Genomic DNA, 27,806 nt, shown 5'->3' on the forward strand with positions numbered 1-27,806 from the left:
GAAAATTACAACTTTTCGATACCACTATGGAATTCTTTGAATTCTTCACTTCTTTGACATTTCATCTTTGATATCTTTGAATTCACCAACTTGTATTGACTTTCGGTATCTTCAACTTTTTTGGATTTTTGGAATTTTCGATCTTTGAACTTCATACTTAATTGCTCCAAAACTCTTATAACTTTTCTTGTAATTCTCTCTCTCTTTTTTTTTTAAACATGTAACTCACATTTTTTTTTCACTCAAATCCCTACATGCTTAAGCAGGGGCGCTCAATCTCAACCTTTATTGGCTAATGATAAAAACTTTCCTGGATACATTCTCTCTCTCTTTTTTTTAAACATGTAACTCACATTTTTTTTCACTCAAATCCCTACATGCTTAAGCAGGGGCGCTCAATCTCAACCTTTATTGGCTAATGATAAAAACTTTCCTGGATACATTTCAGGTTTAGGCTGCTAAACATATTGCATCCCTCAGGCTGAGCAGGGTCGTGTTTTTGTCCCATGATTTCACTGGAATAAGGAAGCCACAAATGCACTAGAACGTGTATAGGCTCAACTAAACATTTGGGTTTTCATGCAATTATTAACACAATTCTAATATGGAATCCTAATTTTTACCAAAATTTTCTAATTAAATCCTAAATAATACTTTTGGTATGCAAAATTTTTGAAAATTGACTATTATGTAATCAACCCCCTACCCCACACTTATGTGATGCAATGCCCTCATTGCATATGATGCATAAAAAACATAAAAAAGAAACTAAAGAGGGAATTGGAACAAACTCCCATGGGATAGCAGTCGATAGGCTGATCACTTCCATTTTAAGCTCCAACTTCAATCAACTTTAGACATGGTAACATCTCATCCATGCCTTGGGTGTCAAAACTCGTGTGGGTTGCTCCAAATACGCGGAAATCAGTGTAAGATCTTCAAGAATGGAAATGGAAGAATAAGTGAGCAAGTGGGACCAGTAGCAGCATCAAATCAGCAGTCCATCGGTAAAAAAAATGATCGACTCGTCGAGTACCAGCGCGCCTTCTCAGAATATGTAGAAATACAAGGCGACTCGGCGAGTCTGCTTAGTGCACTCGTCGAGTAGGCCACTGAACGAAAAAACTTGGTATTTTGCAACTGTTTTAGCTTCTAAAAACTTCTTTAACCCTTCCTCACATTTGGACTCAATTGCTCATACCCCCTAGGACCGGACTCGACACTTTGATGTTAAAAACTCGCTTCCTTGACTCGCTCTTACTCTAGAAAACATCTATGCTTTACATCTCTAAACCATCCTAAGCAAGCAATCATAATTCACTCCTGAAAATAACTAAAGCAAACAACCATTAAACATAACAAAATCTCAAAGCATACACACCAAATAAAAAAAAATTAAAATTGTTTGATTAAAAACACAAAAACATCAATCTTCATCTTCCTCATCATCATTAGCGGCTCCACTTCCCCCGGCTCCGCTTCGTCTCGCAGCAATCCTCTCATCCCAAGATGGAATGAATGGGTAATTCCTACCATCAATATGTGGGATATTGAAGTGGTCAAAAAGTCTAATGTGGGATTGGTTACTAAAGTTCAGCCCCCTCGCCAATTGATCCTTCATCCGCCTCATCTCTACATTGTACCAATCCATTGGTACATCTTCATTTTCGACCGGAATCATTGGCAGCTCGTCCTCCACATCCCGTTCTCTTCTCGATCTCACCCTCCTTCCCGGTGCATCGGGACCAACAACGGGGTCATCATTTGGAATGGCATAATGGCCACCACCATAGTCTTCAATTATCCGTGCTCGTTGGAAAAGAATGGGATTAAACGGGGGCGTCGGGATCATTGTCATGAAGTTCCAGGCTCCGCGGTTCATCAACCCGAATGAATTAGCCAATCGAGTGACAAACATTCCTCCATTGATACGGGAGGTTTTGCGATCTTTGACCGCACCCTCCGAAAGGTATGAAGCAATACACCATGGGATGTTGCAAAATACGCCGGGTGTTATTATGCTCCATAAGTAGAAAACGTCAAGGTTGGAGACCTTGTCATCGTCTTTCCTTTGGTTGATGGTGGAGGAAATAAGGCGGTGAGTCGGGGATCGGATGCTCCCTTCTTGTGCAGACTTTGGGATGTAAACTTTGTTTCCTATGGTATTCCACCAACCCGTGCTTGTGACTCCATCGGGGAATGCCATATGAGTGTTTGCCAAGAAAGCCCGAAAGATGTTTGTTGTCACCAAGGGTTGATCATAGATCCCTAGTCGGCAGGCAAGGTCCACCACCGAGCATTGACGATACTCGCCCCCAAGACAAAAAGTAAAGCTCGTCGGGTGATACACATCCACTCCCCCGGTGAAAGACACCGTGGAAAAGAATTCTAAACATAGTTCCAAATAAACCGGTTCTTGAATACGGAAGACCCGGCTCCACCCATCACACACCATACTGTCGCCTTCATGTTGGAACTCCTTCAAAAGGTAAGGAGCTAGTTCTTCTTCATAGCTAACACTTTGCAGCCATTCCCAATCAATTTTGTTCGGTACATACACCTCCTTCTTCTTAATGTCGGAGAGCTTCTTCTTCCACTTCCTCATTGTTGAAGCGGATTCAATTTGCGGGAAGTTTAACCATGGAAACTCCCCTTGGCTATCAGTTGAAGATTGTCCTCTTCTAAACATGATTTTTGCAAAATAGACACACAAAACCCAGAAACACAGAATATAATTAAAAACTGAAATGTATCTGTAAATCGACTGGACTCGTCGAGTCCATGCTCGACTCGATGAGTCGCGCAACCTGCACGAGTCAGTCGACGGGTCGCATAAAATTGGCCCATAAAACTTGTAATTTCTGTCAAGGGTTTTTGTTCAAGGACTTCCTACTAAGTAATAAGGCCAAAATAAACGTTCAAAACAACAATATTCATGAAAAAATCGAAACCCTAGAATTTCATTACTTTTCAAAAATGGGTTTTTTCATGCAATTGCAGGTATAGATGGCCTTATAATCTCATTCTTTCTAGAAATCAAGAATAAAGTTGTTACCTTTTGAGTTTAAACCTTGAGAAATTGGAAGAAGATTTTAAGATTTCTTTGAATGCTTGAGAGAACGTTTGCGAAAGGGGTACCCGGCGAGTATGGTGTGGAAACTGAATTTTTAGGGTTAAAACCCTATTTACCAGATGTAAAAGTAATTTCGAAATTATTTTTTTTTTCTGTAAATAAAACCGACTCGTCGATTCAGGGTCAGACTCGGCGAGTCTAGTCGCGCAGTCAAAGATTTTCAGTAATCAATATATACTCGTCGAGTCAGTGTCAGACTCAGCGAGTCTTTTAAAAATTTGCATATTTTTCAAAATTTTTTTTGTTTATTATGAATCATTTCACCCCACACTTAGGCTAGGCACACTCTCAAGCAGACATGTCCGATGATTTGGAAGATTAAAATTGTGAAAAGAAACAAAACAAAAAAAAAACTAAAGAGTAAAAGAAAGCAAACTCGAACGACGGGTTGCCTCCCGCCAAGCGCTTCTTTTTGAGGAGTCATGAGCTAGACTCCTTCCCATTTACGTTTTGTCATCTTCAAGCATCGGGGATGTACGCCTCATTTTTTGTGGTTTATACTTGGTCTTGTAGGCGTGAATCTTTTTCTTGTAAGCCCTCTTCGATTCGTCTCTTCTCCTTTTCATTGCCTCATCTTCAGCTGCTTGGTCTTTCCTTTTTCTCTTTTTCTGCTTTACCCTTTTCTTTTTCACCAATTCTTGAACATCCTTTTCTTTAAATTTAATGACTTCATATTTCATGATGGTCCGTGCTCTAGGTTTAGTGGTGAATTGGTGATCAGCTTCTTCCTTCCTTTCCTTTATTCCTGCATCTTTTCCCGTGCTTAACCCTTCTCCAAATGGCATCGCATCAAGGCATGCCACATTGGCGTGTTGGACCTCCATTCCCTTTACTTCTTCTGCAGATTGTTCTTCCAAAGAATCAAAAACAGTAACTGAACCCAGTGTATGTGAAGAACTATCAACAAACAAATCAGCTTTGGTCAAGTTTTTATCCAAATCGACTGGACTCGTCGAGTCCATTATGACGACTCGGCGGGTCGGATCGGGTTCGATCAATCCTGGAGTGTTTTCTGAGTTGGCTCCTTCCAGTAGCTTTTCTAGCTCCTCCAAGTCTTTGTTAGCATCTTCAACTCCTTCAGAGTATAGTGTGAACTTACTTGGGTCTTCTTTTAGTAAAATTTCAAGCTCTTTTTGTAATACCTCATCATCCAATTGGATAAATGAGATTTCTTCTCTCTTTTCTTCTTCTTGCTTGACTTCTGGAATAGCTTTAAACATCACCGACTCATTCCCCACTCTTAATGTCAATGTAGACTCACATATGTCAATTAGGGCACACGCGGTGTTTAAGAATGATCTTCCCAAAATAATTGGTATTTCGGGGTCTTCTTCCATTTCCACCACTACGAAGTCTACTGGAAAAATAAACTTGTCCACTTTGATAAGGAGGTTTTCACAAATGCCTTGTGGATTAATTATCGTTTTGTTTGCCAAATGGATTCTCATATTTACCGGCCTTGGTGCTGGTAAATTTAGCTTCTTAAAGAATGAGTAGGGCATCAAATTAATGCTTGCACCTGAATCAGCCAATGCTCGTGTAGAAACTTCATTACCAAATTGGCATGGAATTACTATGTTACCCGGATCACCTTTCTTCTCAGGCAGCTCACTCATCAATATCTCTGCGACTTCAGCCAAATCCTTCCTAGCAGCAAAAAGGCCTTTAAGCAAATTAAAGTATTTAGGAGTTTGGAGCATTGTTTCCACAAATGGCATATTGACTTGTAAAGCTTTAACATGCTCCATGAAGGTTCTATAGGCTTGAATTTTTTCTGCAGGCATGGCTCTGGTTGGGTATGGCAAAGGAGGGTTGTATGGCTTTAGGAGACTGGCAGTATCTTCATTCCCGACTGGACTCGTCGAGTCCATGAGAGTGACTCGTCGAGTCTGGTCGGGTTTTTCTGGTTCTGGTTTTTCTTCCTTCCCTGCCTTCTTCTTGGAGACTCTTAGTGTTTCTATAAGTTCTTCTTCACTGCTGGAGGTTATTACGCTCACATTCTCCTTTCTTGGATTGGGCTCGGTGTTGCTCGGAAGTTGACCCGGTCTTCTTTCATTCACTTGATGTGCAAGCTGTCCCAACTGTTTCTCAATGTTGATAATGGAAGCTTGCTGATTCCTCAACATGTTCCTGGTTTCTTGCATTGCTACATCGTGATCATTATGTCTTTTCTCGGATGCGGTTATGAACCTTGTGAGTATATCTTCTAAATTTGCTTTCTTTTCCGCCACCGGCTCTTCCTTTTGATAGAATCCCCTCTCCCTCTATTTGTATTTCTCCTCTTTAGCCTTTTTATACTCTTCGTATGGGAGCCATTCCTTCTTTGGTTTCCTCCAGTCTTCATCGTATCTATCGCCACTGGAATAAAATACTTGAGCCTTTTTATTTCCATTCTCGTCTCGATAACATTCCTTGGTAAGATGGGGGCCGCCACAATTTTCGCATCCTACCCTAATAGCATGGATCGTTTGATCCATTTTTGTCATTCTTCAGTCTAGGCTATCGAGTTTAGCTATTACCGCCGCCATGCCATCGTTTACCGAGTTTACTGCTCCACGACTCACTTCATTCCTCGGATTGTGGTATTCTCTAGAATGCTTAGAGAATTCTTCAATTAATTCCTTTATTTCCGGAGGTGGCTTTCGGGTGAGCGGGCCTTGTGAATCGAGTAGTTGCCTTGTGGTGACATTAACTCCATCATAAAAGATGGAGACCTCCTGTTGGCTATTAAGATCATGGTGTGGGCAATTTCTAAGTAGGCTCTTGTACCTTTCCCAAGCTTCATAAAGAGATTCTCCGGGTTGTTGCTAGAAGTTGGCAATGGCTTTCTTTAGCTTGGCTATCTTGGAAGGTGGGCAGAAATGGTCAATGAACTCTTCTTTCATCTTGGCCCATGTGGTGACCGATCCGGGAGGAAGTGATTTTAACCAATCTTTCGCAGCGCCTTTAAACGTGACCGGGAGCATTCGAAGAAGCTGGGTCTCGCGTGGAACATTAGGCACGTTGAAGTAGTCGGCCACATCATTTACTTCGTCCAAATGCTTGTAAGCGTCTTCATGATCTCTTCCGTAAAAAGGGATCTCCTTGAGTTGAGCGAGAATATGGCCCTTTAGCTCAAACGTAGCGGTTGCGGGAATTGCGGGTTGCACAAGTCTCGGCCCGATGTCATCACGCATCCTTTTCTTCCACTCCCCCATGGGGACTTCATCGATGTTAGCCATAGTGATAGCTAACTCTTATTCGGAATCGGTTTCGTTCTCGGAAATATGCTCTTTTTCCTCGGTCTCGTACTCGCTACCTTCGTGAATTGGTTCTTCAATTGTTAATGAGGCACTGGATACTCCTGATTTGCTGCCTTTCTTCTTGCTGAAAACGGATTTCAAGTTCTTGAGTGGTGAGTTCTTTGAAGTTGCGGTTTCTCCTACGGCTTTTCCCTTGCTTCTCTTTAGTGCGGATTCCGGGTCTTCCAAAGGTGGTACTAGAGGTGTGTCCGATCCTCGGGTCATGAAACAGCTAAAAAAAACGAAACAAAAGAAACGAAACGCGTAAAAGGAATAAAAACGAAATAAAAAAATAAAGACTGAAACAGCGATGGACTCGCCGAGTCTGCTCGAATGCACTCGGCGAGTTCAAGGCAAAAACAGAAAATAAATATTTCTAGTTATTCTAAAAACGAAATTTTATTAAAACTAAATCTACTTACTGATTTGCTTTATAAATAACTTTGTGTAAGATAAATCCCACACAAAGGATCGATTAAACTAGATTTTATTATTAATTTTAGAACCGTTCCCCGACAACGGCGCCAAAAACTTGATGTGTGTAAAACCCACTAGTTTTAAACCTACTTTTAATTATCAAATAACACACAAAAGGCAGTGAACCTATCAATTGTGGTATAGTTCAAGCAAGTAGGGTATCGAACACAGGGAACGGCAAATTAAATAATAAAAACTAATTTATCTAATTTAACTAATAAGTAGGGGTTTTCTCTAGTTTTACAAGACTAGAAACTTACTAATGATTACTTGTTAAACTAGAAAACGAAGACTTTGACTAGATTCAATAACGGAAAAGTACTTCTATTTAGTTCAACTTAATTGATCCTATGGTTGATTTCAAGGTAAAAGTGCAATGGACTAATTCTTTTGCTAGTTACCGATTCAATTGATTAGTTCCGTATTCACTTCATTAATCCTTAGCAAATAAATCAATTTAAACAATGGCCAGTTGTCTATTTCAATTAAATTTACTAGATATAATATTCGGGTTAAGTTAGACTTGCAATAGCTAATTAATTTATCTTTTAATTAACTTCTTGTTTAATGGTCATCTCACAAGCTTGCACATAAATTTACTTGATTTCCTTATTAATCCTAGTTTCATGTTCATTACACTAGACATATGACAAAAAGTGTTCACTAAGCATATGAGATTGATAACTAATAGATGTTCATGCTAATTAATTATCTCCCTATTAACAGAAAATCAATTATCATTCATACACAAGGTTCTTTAGCAAGCTAAAATAACTAAATTAACCAACATAGAATTAATCCTACCAAGAATCAAACCATATTACCAATTTCGTATCCCCAAATAGAAGTTTAAAGAATTTAGTTCATAACTAAGGTAAATAACAGCAAACAAATAAGTTCAAGTTGCTTAATCATGTTGACAAAACAAAAGAAATAAGTAGAATGGTGGAATTATGCCTTAATTACTTCCGGAATTGGATTCTAGCTTCCTTGGTCGACTTCTAGGGTTCTTCTGGCTTCTTATTCGCAGCTAAGCACTTCTGAATCGTCCCAGAACTTCTCCCTCTCGATCTGTGGAATTATCTTTAAATAAGCGGTCCGACTCGTCGAGTCAAGTGGTGACTCGTCGAGTCCCTCTCACATTCTACGTATTGCGATAACTATCTGGGATCCCGAGTCATTATCCTTCTGATTCCTCGACCGGACTCGTCGAGTAGATATATGACTCGACGAGTAGAAGCTTCTTTTTCAGTGTTTTCCTTCTTCATTCCACTCTCAATCTTCTAACCGCTTCTCTTGCTTCCTTTTACTTCCGAGCTTCATCTTTGGACTGAAAAACATAATTTAACACTTTTAAGTACCTTTTGTCCATAATATGCGATAATTTAGCCAATATATGAATAAAAAACTATACTAAATACACACTAAATATGCACATATCAGTCACTATGTCTTTTTTCTGAAGCAGCTACAAATTTGGTGAGCATTTCTTCCAAGCTTGGCTTCCTTTCTTGCACCGGCTCCTCCTTTTGGTAGAACCCTCTCCCTTTTTGCCTAAACCTTTCCTCCTTGGCTTTCTTGTACTCTTCATAAGGGAGCCATTCTTTCTTTTGTTTGCGCCCGTCTTCATCATATCGGTCTCTACTTGAGTAACACACTTGCACCTTCTTGTTGCCATTCTCATCTAAATCACAGTCTCTAGTGAGGTGAGGCCCATTGCAGTTTTCACAACCCACCCGAATAGCATGGATTGTTTGATCCATTTTATCCATCCTCCTATCCATGGTTTTCAGCATAGCCATGACCGCGGATAAGTCTTCAGTAGTTGCATAAGCGGCTCCCCTAGTGACATCATGTCTAGGGTTGTGGTATTCTCTAGAGTGTTTAGAGAATTCTTCAATCAATTCTTTGATCACCGGGGGTGGCTTCTTTGTGAGCAGGCCTTGCGAGTATAGTAACTGCCTGGTTGTGACATTGACTCCATCATAGAAGTTGGAGACTTCTTGTTGGCTGTTTAGGTCATGGTGTGGGTAGTTTCTTAGTAAGCTCTTGTACCTCTCCCATGCTTCATATAGCGACTCTCCAGCTTGTTGCTCAAAGTTAGCAATGGCCTTCTTCAACTTGGCTATCTTGGAAGGTGGGCAAAAGTGATCAATAAATTCTTCTTTCATCTTGGCCCAAGTGGTGACTGATCCGGGGGGAAGTGACTTGAGTCAGTCTTTTGCAGCTCCTTTGAATGTCACCGGAAGCATACGAAGTAGCTGAGTCTCGCGGGGCACATTTGGAACATTGAAGTAATCAGCTACATCATTGACTTCGTCCAAATGCTTGTAGGCATCTTCATGGTCTTTTCCATAAAACGGTATTTCTTTAAGTAAGGCTAGGATATGACCCTTTAGCTCGAAAGTAGCAGTTGCGGGAATTGCGGGTTGCACAAGTCCCGGGCCAGTGTCGTCGCGCATCCTCTTCTTCCATTCTCCAATGGGGATTTCATCAATGTTAGCCATTGTGATATTGAACCAAACATGTTTTCTAGCTTTTTATTTTTTTCTATAAAACACGAAAAAATTTCAAACCAAAAACACCATTTTCCTTTTACTTTTGAAAATTGAAATTGTCCCGTTTTTCTTTATCCCTTTTATTGGGAAATTGAATTTGTTGAATCAGTCCCTTTATTTTTTTCGTTGCTTAACGGGGGCATAAGGTTTATCTGCTTCATCTCGAATCATCGCAATTTGCTTCAGTGCTTCCTCAGGTAATCGACTACTTCATTGAACTATTAAAATTTGAAGGAACCTGTTAGTTACCATTCAATTAATTAGGTTCATTAACCACTTATCACCCCTATTTGCTTTCTGTGTTTCTTTGATACAATCAACATTTCAATTTGTTACTCTTGATGAATATTATCAGAACGAAGGGAGTACCCATCCTGTACCGGTTACAACAGATGCAAATAATCCTTTTCGTATTTGACCAAATTGAAAGACCCATTTTGTCTATCTGGAACATTATGATCAGATGCTTTGCGTAGAGCGATAGTCCCGTTTTTGCACTCCATTTGTTTGATGAAATGCACGACCGATGATTGATAGTAAATAACCTGACCGCTGATTCAGATATAAAGACTTGGTTTCTTGGAACTCCATTATTTGTGGGTATAGTCAATCTAACAGATATAAAGAGGTTTTAATTATTTTTGATCTTCTTCAAGAAGCTTATCTGATCACTGATTCAGTGACAAGAACAGTAGATTGTCCACAGCTAAGTACATTAAAGATAATACCATTGAAATCACTTGTTACTCTCAAGGTTCTCAATTCTCCGATGCATTAAGTTTCTTTATTGATATGAATAACTCAAACATTAAACCTGATGAAATCATAGTTGCTAGCATGCTCTCTGTCTGTGCTCATCTGGGCTCAATCGATATGGGCAAATCCGTCCATGACTACATTTGTAAAAACAACATAAAACAGAATTTATACATTGGGAACTCTTTGATCGATATGTACTGTAAATGTTGTTCAACAATGAATGCATTGGAAGTGTTTGAAGAAATGGAACACAAAGATCCGGTTTCCTGGACCTTAGTTATTTCAGGACTTGTTGTGAATGGAAATGCCAATTACGCCCTTGACCTCTTCTCCAAGATGTTAATGTAGTTGATATGTTGATTCGGTCAAGGGATGTTGAAAGAGCATATGAGAGATTGCCACTAATAGACTACTTAAATTGGATCCTGATAATAGCGGAAATTATGTTCTTTCATCAAACATTTATGCGGGGAGATGGGATGATGCTATGAAAATGAGAAAGTTGTTGAAAGAAGGTGATGTGTTCAAACCATTAGGCTGGAGTTCTTTGCAAGTTTGAAAGAATCTTGGATAGAAAACATACATTACAAAAGTATATTGAGATCATAGTTGCTCAAGTGTTATTTTAATCCAAAGAAAATATATAATTCGATTATTATTATTATTATTATTATTATATAAATGATGGTAGTAGAAAAAACAAAAACATATGCCATCGGAAGACGAATTGAAGACCAGTATTCAGAAGAAGACCAGTTGTTTGTGGTTTAAAAAACATAATTGATATTATATTAATTGTTTGTGGTTTTAAAGAATAAAATTTGTTTAATATTTATACATAAAAAATGTTTCTATATTAAAATAAAGTAATTTAATTAAAGTAGAAAAAGAAAATAAAAAAATAGAATGTTAGAAGGGTTACCACTCTCTACCAAATGTTAAGATTATGTGCTAAATGATAAAAAATGAGGTGACATTTTAAAATCTGACATGATAAAATGTTAAAAAAGTGTTATAACTCCTCTTAGAGGCTTAGATACCTCATGACCAATCATGAAAATTTATCTAAATTTAAGATTGAGAAACCAAACATGCAAGATTTCAAAATCATAAGGGACAATGGAGATCATTAGGTTGCTATTTTTTTTTTTACAAGGACTATTTGCGAGATTGTCTTAAATTAATAAAGCATATTACTATTTTCTTGATATAACTCAATACTAAAAAATGTATGTAATTACTTTATTATTATTTTAGTAAATTACATTTGAAGAGTAAAACTTAATACTATAATAATATCTAATTACTCTGATTATGTTAATTATTATGTAAGTTGGAAATTTCATTTTAATTTAACTAATTCGATAATAATGCTCTCTATTCTTTAGGGGAACCTTTAAAAACATTAATGTGCATGGTTAATCAATTACAATGACAAAATGAATTTTACCAAATCATCCATGGAGTTTTGTGAAGAACCTCCATGGCTGACTGCAACTTTAATCTGTTCTTGAATCTCCATAGCCCTACACCTCATCTCTTCCCCTTCTTTGCTCACGAAAACTCTTTTGATTGCACTCTCGATTTCCCCTCTCTCCTCAACGATTTCCAAACCCATCTTCCACACATGACTCAAATACCTCGCATTCAAAAACTGATCATTATTAAACGGTTGACACAGCATCGGAACCCCTTCGCATACACTTTCCAAGGTCGAATTCCAACCACAATGGCTCCAAAATCCTCCAACTGCAGAATGTGCCAATACGTCCTTCTGGGGTGCCCATTTTACAATCAAACCTTTCAGCTTCATCTCACTTACCAAATCCTCCGGCAAAAACTCGATCCAATCACACCCATGAACCGAACCCGGTCGAACCACCCATATGAAGGGCTGGTTACTGTTGGCTAGGCCCCATGCCATTTCAGTTGCCACTTTTGCATCCATGGTTGCTAAGCTTCCTACACTTGCGTAAATTACTGATTTGGGTGATTGTTTATCTAGCCATGAAATGCAACTGGTATCTTCTTCAAGAAAACTATTGGAAGGGGTTGGGGATGTTTTGTGTAATGGGCCGATGGTAAAAACTGGAACTTTGTAGCGATGGCGGATCTGGGTCAGTGCCGATTGTTCAAGAAATTCGATGGTGTTCCATATGAAAGCAATCGGGGGTGTTTTTGAGGCGAACAATGTTGTCAATTTCAGGCTTTGTTGGGTTGTGAGGCTAATAAATGGTATATCTTTGTATCTGAGTGGATCGAGTCCCGGAACCATTTCCTGCAACAAAGAATCTTTAAAACAGAATTTTATTATCTGGATTTATAAATTATAATCCATTAATCTGTGATCAGATTTCCTTTTAGATTGTGTCTTGTTTGTGTGGGTTTTTGATCTGCAATTACCTTCTACAGGGAATCGACCTTCTTTATGAAGCTGAGGGATGATTCTGTAAGCAGGAACACAGGCTGCACTGCTGCTGCGCACGATGATGGAGGGTAGACCCAGATCGCCGGCGATGGATCCAGCACAAAACATGAGATTATCATGGATGATAACGATTGATTCCTTTTGAGTTGAGGCCTTTTGTTCATCTATGATCTGGATAAGGTGTTTCTGAAGATGGGGTTTGCAGTTATCGTTTAGAGCTTGCAAGAACTGAATGAAGCCGGAAGAGCCGCCGGTGTCGGATAATTTGTCCGGCAGAGGGAGGAAGATGAAGTCAGGGTGATTAGAAGGGTCTGGTGGGTTGAGCTCAGAGTGAGCAAAGGTTATGGAGAACCCTTTGGAATGAAGGTATGAGCCAAGCTGGAGCATGGGGGTCATGTGGCCTTGAAGGGGACTTGCTATCAACACCAACCTCCTTCTTTTCTCGCCTTGCTCCGCCATCTCTGTCTCTGTCTCTGTCTCTCTCTCTCTCTCTCAGAGTGGATGCCTAATCTTTATGGGTTCCTCCTTTAACACGTGGTGTTTTGTGTTTGATTTTTTATTTTATTTTATCAACTTAATTTGAAGCAACCCACCAAAAATGATCGAATATTCCTTTCATCCCTTCAAAAGAAAATGCCCCAAGTATTTAAAGAAACAAGGTGATATTTGTTTTTTTAAGAATATTTTCTTATTTTTTCCAAGTTTTGTTATTATCTATTTAACATGATGATAACAAATATATAAATTTAATATCTCAACTAAATTTAATAACATTTATCATCATCTAAAATAAATTAGATAAAATAAATTAGAGAATAATAAGAATAAAAAGTAAAAAAATATTTAATTTCTCTTAATTCATATACGCTTGACTAATTAGTCTTCTACCATTAATTTCAACTTTTGCCCATGACTCCATGTTGTGAACTCAAAGTTTAATAATTACTTTGCCTTGGTAATTTATCACATATTAAGCATAAAATAACATTGTTTTAGTATAAGAGAAACTTACAGTTTATTCTATATACTAGTTGTGAAACTCATATATTATATGATTTAATTTAAAAAAAAAGTTAAATATAAAGGTCTAAATAATTGAGAGGTTTGAATTTATATGAAAAGAAGAAAAATAATGATTTATTAAAATTGAAATGTTTTATATCTTTTAAATTTAAACAAATAATTTAAATAGATAAACAAAAAGAAACTAATAAACTTTAATTTAAATTTTTTGAAAATAGATGGTAAGTTCATTTAATGAAATTGATATCCATTTATTACTATATTTATTGCAATTATTACATTAAAATATTATACGAAATTTAATAAAATAGAAAACCCCATAAAATGACATGTGAGAAAAAAAATTAATTCAAAATTACCACAAATTGACATTTATCAAATTGAAGGAGAACATATCATATGGCAAAAACAGTTCTTTATTTATTAAGGATGATATATTTCTCAAACCTTACCTTAGAATCCTTAATATCTACACAACATATTCTATTATTATTATTATTATTATTATTATTATTATTATTATTAAATAATAGTTATCTTAAATTTGAAATTTTAATAAAAGTCATATATTATTTTAACTAATTGAATATATTTTCTTCACTTCTTGCTAAATGTTTTTTTTTTCAAGTTCAAGTAGATTATGAGAGTTCTTAGTTAGGTATTTTGTAAATTTAAATGCTTCTAATTAGTTTGACGGGTATTTTTATATGAGAAAATGACAAAAATAGCCAATTACACTAATTGCATTACAAAAATAGCCAAAAAAAATCGGGATTACATATTTAGCCACCCATTTCGCAGATGAGAAGGTCCCATCTGCGAAATGGACATCTCATCTGCGAATGTACAAGTGCCTGAAGCACATTTCGCAGATGGGACCTTCTCATCTGCGAAATGGGTGATTTTTAGGTATAAAAACGTTTTTTTTTTTTTTTTTTTTTTTTTTTTTTTTTTTTTTTTTTTCATTTTCACCATTCTCTACACAAAAACTCTCTCTAGCTTTGGACTTCTCTCGGAATTTTGGCTAGTTTTTGAAGAAAATGGAGGATTATGTCAACAATCCCGCAAATATGGTTAGATTTTAACTCTTTTAATGTTTAAAGTTATTTTTTTTTTATCAATTGTTGTATTATTTAGTGTTAAAAAAGGGTAATTTTGTTGTGTTTGATAGTTTTAGTATATTTTTAGTATACTTGAAGTTTAAATGCAAGTAGAGACAAGTAGAGACTGCGTAGATAATGTTTACAATTTGTTATTTTTGTAGTTTTTTTAGTTGTTGTATAACCTGAAATCTTGTAAATTTTTATCCTATAATTGTTTATATAAACTGCAAAATAGTTGTTTGTATATATATTTGTCGTATAACATTTGTATAAGTTGAAAATTTGTCGTATATATATTGTTAGAAATTGTTTTTATTTGTCGTATAAGTTGAAAAATTTGTATAAAGTAGTCGTATAACTTGCAAAATTGTTAGTTTGGTTGTCGTTTTATTTTTAAATTTTTTTGTTTATATGGTTATATAATGTTAGTTTTAATTAGAAAGATAAAAATTGTTTATATATTTGTCGTTTAAGTTGAAAATTTGTTTAAGTTGAAAATATGTTTAAGTTGAAAATATTTATATAATTATGTATGATATTGTTTTCTATCGTAAATATATTTGTTGTATAACTTGGAAAATTGTTTATATATGTGTATGTTATTGTTTTTTATCGGGGAAATATATATATTAGTAATTAAGAAAGTATTTGCAGTTCGTAATCATATATTTAAAAAAAAAATATTTTTTAGTTATCTAATTTGTTTTTGTGTTTTTTTTTTGCAGCATGATTTTAGTTTAATGAATACGAAAGCCTTTGCGAACCTAAAAGGCTCTGGCGGTAACATATGGGAAGTCTTTGAAGTTTTAGATGATGCCCGACGTGCTATTTTCAGAAATACCGTCTTTGACTATTTTATTGATGTCCCTCGTTTACAAGGGGACGCTTTATTGTTTCATAAAATGTTCCTTCATCAGATCCGGCCGGACCCTGTTTTATCTCCAGATGGAATAAAACGTTTATATTTTCGAGTAGGCAATACCAAAATGGTTTATGGGCCGGAAGAGTTTTGTTTGATTACCGGCTTCAATTTTGGGGAGTATCCAAAAAACATTGGGAGAAAAGGGTCGGAAAAATTAATAAGCAGTAAAAAAAGATGTTTACTGCGTGAACGGCTATTTCCGGACCATACTAATAGTTCGGTGAAAATCGGCGACCTGAAAAGTTTAATTTTAAATCAAACATTCCTAGCACTTGACGACCTTGATGCAGTTAGAGTATGTTTGATATACATTTTGTGTGAAGGTTTTTTGGGCAAAGAAGTTAACGATCGGGTGCCACAAGATTGGTTTTTTTTGGCTGAGAATTTGGATCTCTGGAATAGGTATATTTTCTTTACGTTAAAGGTTCTATTTTATTAAAGTTATAATTTATATAATAATCAATTTTGTTTTTTTTTTGTTTTGTTAGCTTCTCTTGGGGTAGCTATCTATGGGATTTTACTTTTGTTGACCTTGAGGATACGTGGAATAAGATACATCATTATTTATCACTTCCTCAGCGTGGTCAAACTTTAAAGTATTCCGTCTCAGGATTTACGGCTCCAATTAGGGTATAAAAATTTTCTTATATTTAAATTGTTTTATTGTTATATTTTTTATTTTAATTTTAACTTTTATTACTGTTATTGTACAAAATTGTAGATATGGATATATGAGATGATTCCGGCTGTTCGTGCATGTGGATTTGCATTGAGAAAAAATAAAGACTTGCCTCGGATGAAAAGATGGAGCGGAACAAAAAAATTGAAATGGGTTGACGTGAACAAGATTTGGTCAAAGATGCAGGTTTAAAAATATTTCGTTTATTATTAATAAAGTTGATTATTATAGTTTTATATGCATTTTTAATATGTTTAATTTTTTAGGAGGGACTACCACCAAGACAAAACATGTTACCGGGTGATGGTGAGATGACATCTTTTTATTATATGTCATTTCAAGAGTATGTATATGGTGAAGGGAAAGCAGTTCCATCCCCAGTACGGGACCATTTTAGGAGACAAGACGAATCTTCGTCTAGTATGTCGTCCAGTGGTCGCTCTCATGGTAGAGGTCGGGGCAGTGGGAAACACAAGCTAGACGAGTTGTTGAAACGGGTACATGCACTGGAGCAGCATGTGTTTATGAATCAACAAAAACCTACAGAGGTTTTTGTTGAAGAAGTGAATAATGAACAATTTTGGAACGACATTATTTTTGAGGAACCGACAGTGTCACAAAGAAATTATGATGAACAGGTTAGTTACACGCTACATTATTTATTAACTTTTATTAACATATATGAATACCTGTGTTCATATTTTATATTTGAAAATATAGGTTGTGCAAGATGAAGTGATGAATAAAAACAATACAACTCAAAATGTTTTTGGTGATACTCAAGACGACAAGGTTGTTATAGATGTTACCTTTACGATTTTAATAATTACTTTTTAATAAAGTGTATTTTGTTATTAAGTAAAAAGTTATATTTTTAATGTAGGTGTTGGAGGAGAGTACTCAGTATGCGGGGAACAAATTTGATGATGATGTGTGTGATGTAAACGATTATAGTGAAGTTAAAGAGGTTATTATATAGTTACATTAATATTAATATTTTGTTTATTTAGATATTATTGCTTATTAAATTATGTGTATTTCGTTATTAAGTATAAAGTATTATCTTTAATGTAGGAGTGGGAGGAGAGGAATGACAATGCAGGGAACAAATTTGATGATGATGTGTCGGATGAAGACGAACTTATAATAATGGAAATGTAGATTATTTTCATGATGATGATGATGACAAAGAAGTTACACCCGATAAACCTAGAAGTCGAAAACCATCATAATTTTTATGCACTCCTTACACCGAGGTATTCGTTTTATTTATAAACTGTTGATTTTATGTTTATGTGAATTATCTGAAAGATATACATTTAAACATTTGAATATTGTTTTTAGTTGCACACGACACCGAAACAAAAAAGAAGAACAAAAAAGAAGGTTGGTATGAAATCAACAAGCCCCGTTCCTCCTCCAGTTTTTGGTGTTGCTCATGACTTCTCCAGGTTGCACCTGCAACCTTACGTAGCAGGCGGTGAGGATGTCATCCAAAATTATGTATTGCATTCATACGATGTGCAGCATCGTTTGTTTAATTTCGTGTTAGATAGAGATTTTTGGAGCTCATTGTTTGGGCATACACACGACGGATGGTTGGAGTCAGCGGTAAATAAATTGTTAATTAATTCTTTTAAAAGTTAATTGTTTTTTAGTCAATAACAAAAGTATCATGTGTGCAGCATATAACCATTTGGTACCGACTTTTGATGGAGAGACGGTTTGAGAGCGACCGACATACAATAATGCCTCCAAATTTTTTTGTTTCTCATGCTTTGGAAGAAGGACAGGACTGGAGGGCATTTATGGCTGGTATTGCTACATACCCCAACTTCATGGTTGCTTGGTGGGATGTTGATACGGTAAACTTAATAGTTTATATTGAAAATAATATCGTTTTTTTGTTATGTTTTTGTATTGTGATGTTTTTGTATTGTGATGTAAATAAACATAATTTTATTTTCTGATCCTTATACAGGTCTTATTGCCGATTCATTCATCCCCTAATCATTGGGTATTTGGGGAACTACGATTAGCGTCAATGGAAGTGCATATTTATGACAGTCTTGGTAGAGGTGCTTATGAAAAATTCCAATCCGAAGGAATCTTTTCCAAATTTGAACGTCGGGTGGCAAATTATTTGGACAAGATTAAGTATTGGGCGCGGAGGAACATCCCAAGGATTCCATTGAATATGCAATTCATTTATGAAGAAAACGTTCCCCAACAAAGTAGTCATTTGGGAGATTGCGGTGTTTTTCTTTGTATGTTTATGGAGCAATTGGTTTCAGGTCAACCAATACGTGTTCTTATTGACCCAAAGAACGCAGCTTTAGAGTTCCGTCTCCGGATGGCAAAAATTATTTGGGGGTCTAGTCTTGCTCCTCTGTAGTTGGATTATATAAATGTATATACAAATTAATGTTGGATTTCATTATTAGTTTATCTTTAGAGTTTACTCAACGGATGACAAAAAATATAACGTTACGACAATTACAACAATTTAATGACCTACTAATTACTTATCAATAAATTCAACATAAGAACGACCACAACATTTGTTTTAACGTTACAAATACAACAATTTATTGACCTAACAACTTCAAAACCATAAAAACAATATTGAAAAGCTTACAACTTGTAAACAAGAACTGCCAAGAACAACACCCAACTACAAACCAACGCTATCTTTAACTTCTTATTTTCTGATTGAAAGAGCTTATTAGAGTTAGCTACTTTAGCTATTACCATAGAAGATTGGTCCTTCTCTTCATCAACCCAACTGATAAACCCGAATTTTGGTCCCTGTTAAATTTAATATCCACAGTAAGAAAATAAATTTGTGTCATGTAAACACGAGGGTTTAAATTTGAATGACGGTAAGAACATGATACCAAATACGGGCAAGCGTAGAACAATCTTCCTGGGTTTTTAGTTGTACCCGAAATCCTAACGATATGTTCTCCTCCACAATTGCAGTATGCCATTAGCCTTCTTATTCTTTTAAATCGGAGTTACTTTCTCAGTTAAATTTTTTCATAATGAGTGACACCCATTTATAGAATAAATCATATTACGGACAATTCTTTTTGACTATGAAATAAACTGGTTTGACTATGAATTCAAAAAGTTCAACTATGGAATGCAGACAAGTACATTTTGTAGTATTGTCATGTCGGTCAGTGAAATTTGACTATGAAATGAACTGGTTTGACTATGAATTCAAAAAGGTCAACTATGGAATGCAGACAAGTACATTCTGTAGTATTGTCATGTCGGTCAATGAAATTTGACTATGAAATGAACTGGTTTGACTATGAATTCAAAAAGGTCAACTATGAAATGAAGACAAGTACATTCTGTAGTATTGTCATGTCGGTCAGTGAAATTTGACTATGAAATGAACTGGTTTGACTATGAATTCAAAATGTTCAACTACGAATTTAAAGGGTTAAACTATGAATTTTGATCAGTAGAGATACAATAACTTCTATTTATAATTCCATTTGTGTGATCATTGTAGAGCACAATTATCGGTATCGAAAATAAGTAGTCACAGCCAAAGAACCTTTTCTCAACTACCAATTTTCTTGCATAACCTTCAAAGAACAAATCCTAATACCTTCACAGCCATTACGAAAACCGATAACAACCGCTTTCAATTCTGTTTTGTGGCTTTAGGTTGCGTGGTATAACATACTTCTTTTATTGAGTTATACAATATTTCATGGTAATGTATGTCGATTAGTTCTTACATAACACTAATATGTGTTCGTTTTTATGTAGATTCGTACCTTCCTTAGGTGCATGATACCGCTGATATATGTGGGTTATTTACCCCTTCTTGGGAGCTTTCTGACAACAATGTACTTCGCAGTGGCTTTAGATGGAAATCATGAGCCACTACTCTTAGCACTTGGTTTGGGAACCTTACAGTGTGAAGAATCATGGAGATGGTTCATGTTGAGGTTAAGAGATTGTTTAGGTGAGGACACAGAGGTTGGTTTCATAAGCAACATGTGTGATAACATAGACTTTGGTGTTGACAGTGCCTACCCGGATTCCTATCATGGATATTGTCCTAAAGATATAGCTCGAAAGATACGTGAGTCTATCGGACATAACAATACGGAAGTCGAATCGTTGTTTCGGAAGTCATGCAATGCATATAGCGTTGATGATTTTTACTTGTGTTTCGAAAGGTTGCAAAGTACATGTAGGCAACCACCTTTCTGCACCTTGCTTATGAGTCCAATTTACTGGCTTGACGATATACCGATTTCAAAATGGACAAGAGCATTTTTCCCAAAAATACGTTACAATGTTAAATCGATTGACGTCCCTGAAATTTTGCAAATTATATCCTCACGTGAGTTTCCTATAACAATGATAATTGAGTTAACCACCACGTCGATAAAATCAAAGTATGCTGAACGGGCCGAACTGGCTGGTAAGGGAGATTGTTATATTTTGTTTTTTTTTATTGTGCTGCTATTTTTATTAAAATATCAAATTTTACAGGGAGGTTGTCTGGTGGGTTGACCCCTTACGTTGAGAGTAAGGTTCAAAAAAGTCTCAGCAAGTCTTACAATTGTAATGCAAAACGTTTGTATGGGGATACATTTGAAGTCCATGACACTTTTGCCACCAGCAACGTACAACTTGAACGAAGGGTATGTAGTTGTGGTAAATGGCAAAAAAGCGGTATACCATGTGGCCACGCTATAGCATGTCTAAGAACCCGTACATCTGAGTCCATTCAGAGAATGGTTGAATACAAGTTCACTAATTATGTGTATCGAGTTGCATATGGATCTGAGTTGGTGAATGGTATACCATCATATGAGCATTGGGAAATACCAAATGAAACGGTGGTCCTGTTACCTCCCTCAATGCAGTAGTTATTCATGTAGCACATTTATGTTTTATGTAGTATTATGTATTAGTTTTTTATGTACTCCGTTTTTATTTTACTGCTGTGTTACGTATTAGTTATCCATGTACCCAGTTTATTTTTTATGTCGTATTATGTGTTAGTTATTTATGTACCCCGGTTTTATTTTATTGCTTTCTTAATATTGGTTATTGAGGGAACAACATACATTAAAAGAAATGGACGTTTATTAAATAGTAACGACTAGATACATACAACAACAAGCAACTTAAATAACGAAAAACAATTAACTTAACCAACATGCATATTAAAAATAAGGGACATTCTTTAAAACATTTCATGCATCTAAGTGGGTAAACTCGCTACCATCGTATTGAAAGCGGTATAGTTCCAAAGCCACCTGCCGTAGAATGTCTTCATCCGTATTTGCATGTTCGTTATCCAACTCGTTATAAATACGTTGAAATTGTTTCACCTTCATTTTCATATCCAGAAACTTCGCTTTGACATCTCTTCTTCTTCGATATTGAGTGCAGTTCATTAAATGGTGAAACAAATGACAGACACGAGACCAAAATGATCCAGCACGAACTTGTGGGGGACCCGGTGGAAAATCCACCTCTACAGTTGTAATCCAAGCTTGAACCAAAGCGACCTCCTCTGCGTTCCTCCATATATGTGGTGAGTCCATAATTGCAAGGAGGGAAGTAATAGAATACAATTACAACGGATATTGAAATCTATTTATAACGACTCCTTACTTTCCTGGTGCAATGAGTTGTCAACTCAAACAGCAATGTATTGTGTTGTCATTCAACCGGGGATGAATTGTCAACTCGAACAGTGATCTGTTGTGTTATAAGTATAGTACACTGCATTCGTCAGTTAATTTTGACTATGAATTGCAGACATATTAGAAGTTTGAACTGCGATTTTGTGTAGAAACTACTATAAATTGACCCTAAGTTACATGAAAAACGTTATTAAATTAACCAATATAGTTGTTCAAATATTGTTTTTTAGATTCTACCCTCTTTGTTTCAATCCAAATGACTTCTATATCATGGAGCAATGAAGAGTTCTTGGTTCTTACACATGCTTATATTCATGTGTACGAGACAAGCAAGTTGAATGATCCAATGTTTTGGAGCCGTCTAACAAATATTTTCAATGCTGAAAACCGAATGGCTACAAGAAACGATCGTGACGAACTAGACATCTTAGCAAGATGGTATGAAATGAAAACCGAAGTTCTATTATTCAACGATCTTTATACCAAAATTGACGACACCCGTTTAAATGCTACTGAGGATGTCATCTTGGAAGCTGCTAAGGAGGAATACAAGTCATTAAGTAACGGGTTGGAATTCCAGTTTGAAGCCCCTTGGAATATTTTGAAATATATCCCGTTTATTTAAAATCTATTTTAGTTTATTATTTGAGTACTAGGTTATTTTCATGTACTAGGTTATTTTCATGTATTTCTTATGTATTTCGTATGTATTTCGTTTGTTTAAAATCTATTTTAGTTTATTATGTGAGTACTAGGTTATTTTCATGTATTTCGTATGTAATTCGTATGTATTTCATATGTTTAAAATATATTTTAGTTTAGTATGTGAGAAACTCGTATGATTAAGTTGAGTTAATATATATATTTTAGTTTATTATGTGAGAAACTCGTATGATTAACTTGAGTTAATAAATGGTCATTGCATTAGTTATCAAAATATATTAGAATACATTAGTAACAAGATTCCATGAACCATTAAAACATCACAACAATTACATGAAAAAAACGACATAATACGAACAAAGCATTAACGTAAAACACAAGTCCATGGCTTATTCTTAACACAAATTAGAGCGGTCTACTTGAAATACTGTTTATCTCTAACAACCTTCCAAACTTCCTCATATTCGAAGTCTCTGCCTTCATGCTCAAAGATGTAAAACTCTGTAACAACTTCCAAGAACTCTTCTTCGTCACGACAACGAACATTGTTACGTTTCGCATAACTACATGCTCGATTGAACCATGTCACTTCCTCCTTTACATCCGTCCACTTAGTAACAACATCTGATTTTTCTCTTTTTTGCCCTTCTCCCATCTCATGGTTAAACAAAGATGTGATGCGACTCCATTCATCACCAATTAGGCAATGCGGGGGAGCAAGTAACGGTTCACCATCCTTAACACTTAGCCAGCACCGTGTTAGAACTAACACCTCGTTTGTCGTCCATGGCCTTTCAGAATTGGAACCAGGTACTTCGTTCGAAGAACTTGCTGCATTCGACGACATTTCTAATAATGGGAATTCGTTTCGTTTAGGTGATTTGGGTGTTTGGTTTATAGATCTTAAACATCTATTTATATAAATAAATAGACTATGAAATAATACTTTGACTACGAAATGGTTATATTTGGACTACGAATTTCAGCTTTATGCAGTGTTTTGTCATGTCAAACTGTCATTTATCTCTTGTCCCTTAAGGGACCCACTGGGATGTGCAGGTTACTACAGTGACTTGTCATTACTGTCTAGTCATTTCAAAGTTGGACTTCTCATTACTGTCTAGTATGTATAAATACCACTTATTGCTCCAGTTTAATACAACATCGATTTTATTATGAGTTCCTCACACAAATTCGAAATTTGCTCATGCAACAAAGTAGATTGTTACTACTGTGATTCGGTAGACACTTTTTTTACACCCTCTTCAGCCGGGTCATATATGTCACATGAAAATTTTGAAGAATTAAAGAAGGCTGAAGCACAACAAGAAGAGGACAAAGAGTCATCTCGACTTCTCACTCAACTTGCTAATGATATAGGTTCGGAATGCAAACAAGCTGAAGAATGGATTGACCTCAATAAAAACAAAATCAAAGAGCATAAAGATTGGATAAAAAAGAGTAAGAAGGCAATCAAAACGACTGAAAAACGGCTTGCTGAGAAGGATGAGCAGTTGATACACATTATGGTAAAAAAGGATCGTTTCGAAGACAAAATGAGAATTAGGGATGACTATATAACAATGGAGAAAGAGAAGTACCCGTTGTAGTTCCCTGAGTTTAAAAATTAGTTATAAAGTTGTTGTAATATTATCATGAAACAGATTAGGTTGCCAAAGGATCGTTTGTTGTTTTTTTTTAAATAACATGTTGTAACTGTTAAAATAAATCTGCAAACTATATTTTATAATATAAAGGCTTCATTCATTGTTATAATCAACAAACTTAACTAAAATATGAAAGCATAGCAATGTCTTGTAAGAGTTAATAAAAATATTACAATACATAATAAGCTAACAACTCGTCATTACTCTTAATGTCAAGGTTGTTTTATATCAAAATCAGCGTTATGGGTTTGTGAGCAACCCGCTGAACCACCAATATTATATGCCATTTCTGCAGTAGAAATTATGTGACCTGCTCTACTACCAGACGCCCTTCCAGTACAATTATTTCTCGTGTGTCCTAGTTGACCACATGTAGAACACTCTTTTATAATTGGACCCTCGCCTTGGGATGGAATGCGGTCTGTGTTTCTTGGCCTGCCTGGCTGACGTTTATCCATTATAGGTGGCTTAACAATCATCAAATCATCGGGGATCTCCCATTCGGATGGCTTCGGCAGAGGGTTTATTGATTCCTCATATGTTTTCCTCAGTGTTTCGGTAAAGTAAGCATTTAATGCAAACCTCGAGCAGTCTTGGTAATTGTTCACTGTTAAACATCTTATGACATGACCACAAGGTATCCCATCAAGTTGCCAATGCCTACATGTACATGTCATATGTTGAAAATCAACAATCACATTTTGTGCCCCCTTTTTGACCTCGCATTTCGTATTTGAGATCATGCGAACATCCCATTTGGTAAAAATTTTCTTGTTTTCTTTTACAACTTCATCCGCCCAAGGGGTAAGTGTTGTTGTTGCTTCCGCTAAAAAAACAGCCAAAATGAAGAAGTTAAAATCAATAACATCGAAACTAATAAAACATTAATATTACAAATTTACGTAATACCTGCAAAGTTACGTCTTTGAAACCACCATTGTTGCATTGTAGCACGAAAAAAATCAATCAACATAAGTATTGGCACCTTACGTGCGTGTCTAGATAATGCATTTATAGACTCCGCACTGTTGGACGACATAAGATTGTATCGGTTCCCTTTAAAATGTGCCCTTGACCAGGTTTCTGGATTTATACTTTTTAAGTACTCCCATACTGGTTCTTTTGTCTTTTTCATAACATCCATGGCAGCATCAAAAGCATCAACTGTGTACGCCCTACACGCCTCCCAAAAAATTCCTTTAACCGTCTTACTCTTGCCGAATCTAGATACTATGTTGAAATACAAATGGACACCTAATATTCCATGATGAGCGTGATGAAAAATGTTGGCAACGGATGTTGCTATAGATGGAGACCTATCAGATATAATTGTAAGCTCCTGCATATTTCCTATGCAATCACGTAGTTTTTGAAAAAACCATGTCCAAGAATCAGTACACTCATTTTTGCATATACCATATGCAACCGGTAATATTTGATTTTTTCCGTCCTTAGTAACTGCAAGTAGCATGGTACCTTTGAACTCGCCCTTTAGGTGAGCTCCATCTACTACTAGGGTCGGCTTACAAAAATTGACAAAAGCTCGTACCTACAATACATTGTATATCTATTCAAATACACCAAAATAAATATTAAAAAAAATTAGGACATGATAATACTAACCGAACAACCGAGTGCGACGTACAAAAACTCAAACCGATCATCAGCATCTGTTTTAATATGTGTGACAGTACCCGGATTATGTTTGGCCAAGTTGTGACAATACGCCGGAAGTTTGGTAAAAGAATCCTCTTTCGTACCCCTTAACGACAACAATGCATATTGCTTCGCACGCCATGCCTGATGGTATGAGATATTGATATTCAATTGAGCATTAATATCATTAACAATTTCTTTTCCCCGATAAACTCTACTATAGTCTTCAGCCAAAACATCAGCAACATATTCACCCAAAACATATTTGTTTGCTTGTCGATGATTAGGTTGCAACAATGTTGAAGAACATGTGTGTACATCAACAAATTTATTCACTTGGAAAAGTCCATCAGTATTTTTAATTGCTTTTGCTCTTAGTAACCAAGAACAATTTTTCGAAACACACACAGCTTCATACCTTGATTTGGTGGATCTACTTGTCCTCGTCTGGAAACCTTCTCGAAGACATTTTTTTTACCAATACACCGCTTTAAAAGTTCTTTGTTTTTAAATATACTCTCACATTGAATCTTTTGAAGATTAATGTCTACCATCTGTGTTGGGATATCTTCATTATTATCAACTGGCCATGCTGGTACAGGGGGCATACCGTGAAAAAGGTTATCGGGATACTTAGCTTTAACTTCATCACCTAACTCATCTCTATCGGAATTACTTTGTAGCTCGGTTATATCTAAACATACATCACCAACATCAACATAATGCCCGTAAACATGATTTTTTTCATTTTTTTGAGTTGAGTTTTTTTTCTTTTTAATTTTATCTACCACACGCCTATTCATAAGTTTAACTTCTTGTTCGGCAACATCATCACAACGACCACCAACATGATTAAGATATGTACCAACATCATCATCACCAACATACTTGTAATTCTCGGGATCCACATATTGAATAGGTGAATAACTAACATTAACATTTTCAGCAACATTGTGAAACTGAGGTACACTAGGAGTATTGAAAGTACCTATCGGATCGTTGCTCCCTTTAAAACTGCATAAATTACCAACAACTTCGTTTCCAATTTCACCGCCCCCATTAACCTCCTCAACTTCATCAACCACCACAAACACTTTCACAGCCCTTCCTCCACTACATTTGATTACGTTTATCAACATTCTAACATCCACGTCTTCAACTATAGCTATATAATAATTTAATTCAGGATGGTGGAAACGAAGACTAATTCTATATTTGTCTAACAAACCAATTTTGCTTCTTACCATAGATACAAAATCACTATAACTAATATACTCAGAAAATATCAAAGCAAGTTCAGAAATACCTCCATGTGGACATATGTATTCCAGATTAGTTCCATTAACTTGCCATCTCCCACCGGTTACAAGACAAACCAAATATTCAATCATTTTTTGAGCAAATTGTAGAGATAGAGAGTATTTCACAAACCAAATAACAACCAAAATGATATTTTTTCTACAAAAGTTTTTATATAGCAAAACCCATTTCGTAGTCAAACCAATTCATTTCGTAGTCAACCTTAAAAAAAATAAAATAAAATAAAAAAAATTGCATCATTTCGCAGATAGGATCAGAGGATTTCGCAGATGGGACCTATTCCATCTGCGAAATTACCCCTATTTATACCGAAAAAATTAAAAAAAAAAAAAAATTCTCATCTGCGAAAGTACAAGTGCCTAAAGCACAACTGTGCTTTAGGCACTTGTACTTTCGCAGATGAGAAGCCCATTTCGCAGATGGGACCTTCTCATCTGCGAAATGGGT

At 35.9% G+C, this 27,806-nt stretch overlaps 3 protein-coding genes and 1 non-coding gene across 4 annotated transcripts; 2 read left to right on the forward strand and 2 right to left on the reverse strand.

Annotated features, from left to right (window-relative positions):
- Positions 1-8,907: 8,907 nt before the first annotated feature.
- Positions 8,908-9,014, forward strand: LOC145056016 (small nucleolar RNA R71). The gene has a single exon (XR_013685557.1). It is a non-coding gene; the product is annotated as a small nucleolar RNA R71 (small nucleolar RNA).
- A 2,554-nt stretch (positions 9,015-11,568) lies between these two features.
- LOC145055224 (UDP-glycosyltransferase 76H1-like) lies at positions 11,569-13,155 on the reverse strand. Its single transcript, XM_079003524.1, has 2 exons — positions 12,612-13,155; positions 11,569-12,500 (listed from the first exon to the last, which is right to left on the reverse strand). Exons 1-2 carry the CDS (start codon positions 13,093-13,095, stop codon positions 11,635-11,637), a joined length of 1,350 nt encoding a protein of 449 aa, XP_078859650.1. The 5' UTR covers positions 13,096-13,155; the 3' UTR covers positions 11,569-11,634.
- Positions 13,156-16,641: 3,486 nt separating this feature from the next.
- On the forward strand, positions 16,642-17,524 carry LOC145050992 (uncharacterized). The gene is made up of 3 exons (XM_078999154.1): positions 16,642-17,001; positions 17,247-17,330; positions 17,438-17,524. The coding sequence occupies exons 1-3, from the start codon at positions 16,654-16,656 to the stop codon at positions 17,522-17,524; spliced, it is 519 nt and encodes a 172-aa protein (XP_078855280.1). The 5' UTR covers positions 16,642-16,653.
- A 7,071-nt stretch (positions 17,525-24,595) lies between these two features.
- LOC145050993 (uncharacterized) lies at positions 24,596-25,927 on the reverse strand. Its single transcript, XM_078999156.1, has 2 exons — positions 25,293-25,927; positions 24,596-25,209 (listed from the first exon to the last, which is right to left on the reverse strand). The coding sequence occupies exons 1-2, from the start codon at positions 25,852-25,854 to the stop codon at positions 24,596-24,598; spliced, it is 1,176 nt and encodes a 391-aa protein (XP_078855282.1). The 5' UTR covers positions 25,855-25,927.
- Between the last annotated feature and the right edge of the window lie 1,879 nt (positions 25,928-27,806).

This window comes from Lactuca serriola, chromosome 5, assembly GCF_051521515.1.
Source record: "Lactuca serriola cultivar US96UC23 chromosome 5, Lser_US96UC23_V15, whole genome shotgun sequence".
Classification (NCBI taxonomy): Eukaryota; Viridiplantae; Streptophyta; class Magnoliopsida; order Asterales; family Asteraceae; genus Lactuca; species Lactuca serriola.

Coding starts and splice junctions, on each gene's coding strand:
- LOC145055224 (XM_079003524.1), bottom strand. CDS start 13,095: ATGGCGGAGCAAGGCGAGAAAAGAAGGAGGTTGGTGTTGATAGCAAGT. Junction 12,501..12,611: donor AGGTCGATTCCCTGTAGAAG/GTAATTGCAGAT, acceptor TCTGTTTTAAAG/ATTCTTTGTTGCAGGAAATG.
- LOC145050992 (XM_078999154.1), top strand. CDS start 16,654: ATGTTACCGGGTGATGGTGAGATGACATCTTTTTATTATATGTCATTT. Junction 17,002..17,246: donor AAAGAAATTATGATGAACAG/GTTAGTTACACG, acceptor TTTTTAATGTAG/GTGTTGGAGGAGAGTACTCA. Junction 17,331..17,437: donor ATTATAGTGAAGTTAAAGAG/GTTATTATATAG, acceptor TCTTTAATGTAG/GAGTGGGAGGAGAGGAATGA.
- LOC145050993 (XM_078999156.1), bottom strand. CDS start 25,854: ATGCTACTTGCAGTTACTAAGGACGGAAAAAATCAAATATTACCGGTT. Junction 25,210..25,292: donor TCAAAGACGTAACTTTGCAG/GTATTACGTAAA, acceptor CTGTTTTTTTAG/CGGAAGCAACAACAACACTT.